We start from the raw sequence: 7,453 nt of genomic DNA on the forward strand, positions 1-7,453 counted from the left end.
TTGTACATTTTGTACCAAACAAAATATTTTAATTTAAAGACATGAACTCCTTTTTCCTGGTGTTTTCTCTTCAGCTATATCTATTCTGATTTCAGTTGTAGATCTTTTTTTGTTATACTTTTTGATAGCCATGGCCTGAACTTACATACGGTATATTGGTTATATACAAAATAATGAAATGATATCCAAATTCATAATACCAATATTCAAATGCTATTTATTTCAATCTGTTGTTTTTATAAAACTAGTCTACTGTCAGTAAATAAAACTCCGTCTGTTATTCAAATTCATAATACCAGTATTCATATGCTATTTATTTCTGTTTTTTTATTTTTTATTAAACTAGTTTATTGTCTTAATAAAACTTTGTCTGAGCCCCCAACCCAGAAATGATTCATAAATAGCATTTCTAATATGAATCCAATTTTTGTTATATTGTAGGAGATCTATAAGGTAGACTGGATGTTCAAGTTAGTCGGCAAGGAACACTTTCAGGTAGGCCACAGCAAGGCCAAATGTACAATCACTATAGACGCTGTCAGTGGATTTGCTTATGAATACACACTGGAAGTCAATGGGAAAAGTTTGAACAAGTTCCGCGAGAACCAGAGCAAAGTTCAGAAGGCGTGGGTTCTGACCATTGCAGGGAACCCCATCAGGGTGTGCTTGGGTGAGAATATGTTCTTACAGTTTAGAAGGGGTGTTTTTTTGTCTGCTGAAGTTGCATTTACATGTAATAATTTTAACAAACAACTGTTGTTGTCTGACGTATGTAAACAAATCAGTTTATTTTCATGGCACCTGGTAAAACTACTTCACGTCTCAATTTGGTTTTCGTAAGACAGATTGCAAATAACAGCTCCCATTCATTTAGGTTTAATAACCCGTAATATATCAGTCATCCTTATTGTTTTTGAGACATAGCAATATTTGTAAACTGAATCTCTTATTGAATATCAGTTTAAAAAAAAAAAGAAAAGAAAAACCGAGTAATTAATTCAACAGCATTTATTGGCTGTTTGATTTTACAGTTTATTTATTTATTTATTTATAATCTTCATACAAAACAGTGCCTTACATGTATTATTGTTTTATCAACAGAAAAAGACACACTGGATGTTTGGGTGAATGGAGACAAAGTGGAAACATTTGTAAGTAATTTGATTTTCATTCAATATTTAAGAAATCTGCAGCTAGTTATATTGTAAAAATTTAATGAAGAAAAAGGTTGATTATGAATAATAATTAAGGAAGTACTGAAAAAATTACTCATATCAATGTTCATGGGTTACAGGAAGTGACCTCCTTTTTGGAAATAATATGGTTACAAATCTCTAACCCACAATATTACTACCGTAAGGTTCAGTGGGGGTATATATTGTTAAAGACAGATGCAACGTTCCTCAGTTTTATATAATTTTCCTTGACAGATTATTTCTGCATTAAAATCTGTTAATGCCCAAAAACTCAGGGTGCATTACCAGGCTAATTTCGGAGTTAGAATATTTTGAATTTTTCTTTTAATTGTATACAAAATGCAATTAAATGCTTTTTGGAAAAGTCAAAACATGTATTTTCGATTGAAACCATATATCAAAATTAAAAAAAAAATCATGTTACATGAAAATATAAATTTGGCATAACGCAGTGGAAAGCTTCACATTGCGGAGATAGAAAAAAGAGAAAATAATGGAAGATAGGTCGTGTCTGACCTCAAAGTGAAAGAAGGACTAAGATAAAATCAGGTAGTCTATAATCTTGTTTTATTTCAGGGAGAATTTGGGGAAGAAGGAACAGAGACTCATTTCCAGATCGGGGCTCACTCTGCCCACATCACCGCCATTAGCAGTGGGCGGCGGCGCGACGGAATTCTACATAAACTGTTCGTAGACGACACAGAAATCCCAGAATGCAGCGATTGACCTAGCTTATGACCTAATAGAGAGATATGATGCTTTTTAAAGCTGATTTATTTTATTTCATTCCAGAATTTCTTTTTCAGGAGAATTTAGATTTGGTTTGATAGTTAGATTTATGTTTTTTTGATATACCATTCCGTCCATATACACTGTACCCTACACTATTGTAATGTGACATCAGCATTTTTGTTCGAATATCATTTACTTTTTTTTCGTGATTGCATGCATTTTTCTCAGTCATAATCTAACAGTTTTTTCATTATAATTTTATGTATCACTCTCTTTTGTTTTTATGGTGGAATGTATCAAAGTTAATTCTTTCTTATTATGTGAAAACAAAGTTTTGCGATGGTTTTGTTCCTACAAAAATACCTCCACTTGTAGATTGGTCAGAAGGGTATTCAGCTTCATGCATACTTGTACAATGTACTTTGAAAAATGAGCAACTATTAAACAGTTGTATACTGTAGATTCCTATTTAAACACAAGGAATTAATATCCAAGTAAAATTGTGAGAAACACCCGGGCCCGTACAGATATTAAACTTTCACCTTTTTTAAGACAGTTGTAAAGTATATGAAATTATAACAAAATTTTGGTGTTTGCGATTTTATATTCTCGCAATTTGATTCAAAATAGCAGAATTGCAGAATTAGGTTCTTGTGTATAATAAGGAATCTACAGTCTTTTGTTCCTGTTAGATATGAACCACTTGTTGCAATGAACCTGTGTGCAATTGTGCAACATATCAGAGGCCAAAACACATGCTAAAAATGCTACAATTACTACAACAGGTACCTCATGATAATATCCCAGGTGCTGTTTGACCAATCTACACCAATGGCGACATAGCATATATTGTGCCTCCTAACATGTTTCGAATCTTTTGATTAAATTTGTGCCTCATTTTTATGATGTAATTTAGATTTCTTGGGTTGATATTTGCCATATGTATGTGTGTATCTGTTTATTTTGTTATACACATTCAGTGTATTGATTAATTATTTGATAGGATAATACATATTTTGTAAGGACTCGCATATAATTACGGTAAGAAAAGTAATTTGTCAATCATTTTGATACACAAATATCTGTATAAGCTATAAATTCCAACATTCCAAAATAACCAGATATACTTTAATAGCGATTATGTATGTACAGGTACATGTATTTTGTATGTATGTACATGTATTTTGCTAGACAAAAAGGTTATTTCTGATTCTTTCTTTTGTTCAGAATAATAAGAATGTGCTTATTTAAAGCTCTTGTGTTTGGTGGTTATAAATAAAATAGAGAAGCACAATTTTTAGTTGATTTAGTCCTGATTAATAAACAAGCCACCTTGCCCTATTATGGCCAATGTGTTAGGACCTGTCAACATTGCTGTGACTTGATCTCAAATTTTGAACTGCCCCTGTATCCATTCATGTTCTAAGCAAGAAAATTTAGTTGTAAAATTTCATGTACATGTTTTCATTTATGAAAATTTCTTGCTTTGATGCCCAGTTATACTTGAGTAGATCTGCATTTTATTTCAGTCTTGAAAGAATTATTGTATTGAATTTTTTATTTCTGTGATCAACAATATTTATGCTCATATTAAAATCAGAAAAATACTGTAAATTTATCACATCATCATTTTTGTTTTGGCTGTATAGTGACAATCTATGAGATTATCCCGACATTGTGCGTATATCCAACCATTTTCTTAGCACTCTGCATGCATGGATCTGCAGTATCTTTACAATATTATTTGTGATATTTATCAACTGAAGGATCTTGTTGTCACATATGTATCTGTGATTCTTAAATGATTTTGTTTGATTATACAACCCTTTCTATGTAGTTTTTAATGTTTGAAATAAATATAAAAATAAATTCACTGAAATTTTTCTTCATTTTTATTAAAGGAATAATATATTAATTATTAATTCTGGAATTAATAATGTAAAGTGCAAACAGAGTATTTTAAAGTATTTTTGAAAATAACAAATGCATATCAAAAATATACTAGGTGTAGAAAAAGAAAAACATTATACTTAAAAAAAAGTTAATTAACAAAATTAATGAATTCAAGAGGAGAACATCCTCTCCCATAGTTAACGGTACATAAAATGCACATCAAAAAGTATAGAGATTCAAATGACAAAAAATTATGAAAATAGTGAAATAATTCAAAAAGGAGAAAACACAAACATGCACACATACTCTCTCTTTCTCTCCCTGTCACTGAGTTTAGATGATATCTTATGTTTATAAATCACGATAGCATTCTTTCAGCTGCTCCTACAGATTTGCAACTGTAACATCGGCACACTGGTAAAACTGTGGCGGTGCTTTAGGATTATTGGTATTGTATGTTACCTACAAACAAACAGTCGCAGATGATGTGAATAAATGTTCTGGCATTAAGGAGGCTGGATGGATGGTCAACAAACTACCCTTCAGATCTGCCTTATCATTTCATAAATGACTTCCTTAGCCATCAAGACAAAATCCAAAAAAAATTCTCTTTAAAATTTGAATATATAGTATCTATACAGGTATCTTTATACACTGTACAGAGCTCTTCTTCTTAAGGACATCGCAATTGATAAACGATGTACTGGTCTAAACATGATCATCCATTCAGCCTTCTCAATATTGTATTAAATCTTAAGGTAATATTGAATTGTCACTTAATTGCATTCTTATGAATAAGGTATGATTATATAAACACAATGTACATGTTTCTTTGTTGATACTGAACAATTTTTGATTGAAAATAACTTTGGATTAACTTATCCATGGTACATCAATGAGTGTAAATATAAAATCTCTCACCTGAATGGCATAGTTTCCTTTTACCATCCTACAAAACATTCAGAAAAATTGTGTATTGAATTTAATTTAAACTTGTGGTAAACCTAACTTGGTCAGAATTTAGTCTATAGATATGCATGTAAAATGTACATTTAGGTATATGCATTACACCAATATGTAATCTGGTAGGATATAATTACCGGTAATGTAATGATTATTGGAAATTTTTACTTACGGAATCTTAACTTGAGCAGTATAGAGAGTCAACGATTTTTCCCCTTCATCTGGTATGGTGGTTAGCAGCTGAAATTTCTCACCCGCAACACTCCCAAAGGCAACAGTAAAGTTTCCCTGTACAAAATCAATATAGAAGTAGTATAAATTGCTTAAATGTTTCATTATTTGTTTCATACTTGTACAGAATAATAACTAACAAACTGTATTACAGTCAATACATGTACTTACAGGTGATGCGCTCAGAAAATGATCCAAATTTTTCTGGAAAGTAACACTCAGCATTTGCCCTGGTCTATGAAAATAAGAGATATATACATACATATACCTTACTAGTACAAAGGGATTAATAATAACTGTTAACATTAAAATGAAACTGCCATTAATATAATGAAAATATATTATATTTCCATTATAAATAAATAGTAATTTATTATTATTAATAATCCATTAATAATTAATTAATGGATTAATGGTTAATCCATTAACCATTAATTAAATGATTTAATTAAAATCATTTAATGACATAAGCTAGTCTGACTCTCGATTGTGTATTTTAACTGGGCTGATAAAAGAGTTTTCTCAAAGGAATATGTAAAATTCCCATACTATCCTAACCCAAAAGATTATCAAAATCATAAATATGTGGATATAAAACTGTATAATAGTTAACTTGCTTCATGTGTATTTCTGTGTATATATAACAAATCAGAACTAAAGTTTATAACAAAACACCAGAAACTAAAATCATGACTAGTTTTGACCACCAAAGATAGCATTTCAAAATTGTTTTAAAGTACTTCTTGTTACAACCATCGGCCCACCTCCTCCCTTCATCATCCTAGTTGCAGGCAACAGGACGAGGAGTTGATAAATTTAATCATTCTGAGACCTGAAGTTGATGATGTCCAAGCACACACGTACAAACCTTATGATGACATTGTCTTTACTTGCTGGTAGTTTTCCACAGGGACCCTTAATCTGGAAGCAGTTGTCATTTCCTGAAGACAAAAAAGATCAATTAACTGAGATTCACACCGACATATAGGTAATGATTAATATTAATGGGAAGGGGGGGGGGGCGACCCTCTATATCTAGATCCGCGCATGTACCGTCTCTCACGCGATTCAATTATTTTCCGGTATACCTGGTATATATTTTACAGGTTTTTTTATATACGCCTTATGCGGTGTAGACTATACTATAGAGCTATCGAGTAGAATGCAGCATGAACATGTGATCACGTCTGTCAACTGTTTCGTAATCGCATTTTTTTAAAAACATACATGTATCATACCTTGTTTGTTAATTCCTGCAAGAGAGCCTCTTTGAGTAGGATTTATCAGACAGAGATGTGCATGACATGCCTCCAGCAACACAAAAACCCCCAAAACGCTAACTGGAATTGCTCGCGACATGTTTCCCTGGCTGAAAAAAATAATCACGTGACTATCACATGAGTCAGGGTTCAGCACAGGGAAAATGATCGTTTTATTTTATACTTCACCTCTTTCATCCGCAAACAAAATATTTCTTTTCTAATCCATAATAAAACACAAAGACAAAACCTATAATCGATTGTTTATTATTAGATATGAGTTGTGTACTCAGCTTTAATTTACATGATTATTAATAATTCCGGTCCATGTGATTTCTTCTGTTGAACGTATACAATTGCTTGGTAACTTTTCTTGTAATTTATTAATAAATTTGATATACAAAGTGTGATACTGTAAAACTACCTATAATATACAAAATATTTCAATATTAATCAACCTTCACGAACTTTTAACTATATATGCTGGACATCAATATAAACTACAAAAGAAAACAAACAACTATAATTATAAAACGTTTCAAACAAACAACACCAAATTATCCAAACTAGTCATACTTGCTTTTTATCTGTTTATAGCTGAGTACTAACTCGAATGACTTAAAAAAACCCGAGACAGAACTTAAATACCCTTAACCGAAGCACACAGAAATAATTACGCAATATCTCTACTCCTGATACTAGTACTACATATTTCTTATGAAAACGAAAAGAAATTTTATTATTTTCTACTTCACTTCTTTCATCCGCAAATAAAATATTTCTTTTCTAATCCATAATAAAACACAAAGACAAAACCTATAATCGATTGTTTATTATTAGATATGAGTTGTGTACTCAGCTCGAAATAACAAAACTAATTCATTAATTTAAATACCTAAATTAAGAGAAACTGACAGTTTGGATTTTATATTATCTTGCACATAACCATCTTTCACACTCTCCGATTTCCATCTACCGTGTATTTTAAATAACTTGTCTGGAACTAAATTGTTTGCAGCCGAAGTTGCACCACCACTTCGTAATGAATGAAGATCAAATTTTTTTTTTCAACTCCAATGCTTTCTAATCTGGATTTAAACAGTTCTCTCACTCTAGAATATGAAATAGGCTTGTTACAAGAACTCAGACAATGTGCACCTTTTTTAAATTGCATTGCTC

At 31.3% G+C, this 7,453-nt stretch overlaps 2 protein-coding genes across 3 annotated transcripts in view; one reads left to right on the plus strand and one right to left on the minus strand.

Annotated features, from left to right (window-relative positions):
• LOC128177271 (fas apoptotic inhibitory molecule 1-like) overlaps positions 1-3,801 on the plus strand; it is a 5,117-nt gene extending 1,316 nt beyond the window's left edge. For both annotated transcript variants that reach the window (XM_052843929.1, XM_052843937.1), the window contains exons 3-5: positions 442-670; positions 1,102-1,151; positions 1,773-3,801. In XM_052843929.1, coding sequence (XP_052699889.1) covers positions 442-670; positions 1,102-1,151; positions 1,773-1,922 — 429 coding nt within the window. In that variant the 3' untranslated portion in view covers positions 1,923-3,801. The remainder of the gene's footprint in view (positions 1-441; positions 671-1,101; positions 1,152-1,772) is intronic.
• Position 3,802: 1 nt separating this feature from the next.
• LOC128177287 (uncharacterized) lies at positions 3,803-6,411 on the minus strand. Its single transcript, XM_052843948.1, has 6 exons — positions 6,254-6,411; positions 5,884-5,956; positions 5,187-5,250; positions 4,957-5,072; positions 4,743-4,770; positions 3,803-4,283 (listed from the first exon to the last, which is right to left on the minus strand). Exons 1-6 carry the CDS (start codon positions 6,372-6,374, stop codon positions 4,206-4,208), a joined length of 480 nt encoding a protein of 159 aa, XP_052699908.1. The 5' UTR covers positions 6,375-6,411; the 3' UTR covers positions 3,803-4,205.
• Positions 6,412-7,453: the final 1,042 nt, after the last annotated feature.

This window comes from Crassostrea angulata, chromosome 1, assembly GCF_025612915.1.
Source record: "Crassostrea angulata isolate pt1a10 chromosome 1, ASM2561291v2, whole genome shotgun sequence".
Taxonomy (NCBI): Eukaryota; Metazoa; Mollusca; class Bivalvia; order Ostreida; family Ostreidae; genus Magallana; species Magallana angulata.

Coding starts and splice junctions, on each gene's coding strand:
- LOC128177287 (XM_052843948.1), bottom strand. CDS start 6,374: ATGTCGCGAGCAATTCCAGTTAGCGTTTTGGGGGTTTTTGTGTTGCTG. Junction 5,073..5,186: donor ATTTTCTGAGCGCATCACCT/GTAAGTACATGT, acceptor GATTTTGTACAG/GGAAACTTTACTGTTGCCTT. Junction 4,284..4,742: donor AAGGAAACTATGCCATTCAG/GTGAGAGATTTT, acceptor GTTTGTTTGTAG/GTAACATACAATACCAATAA.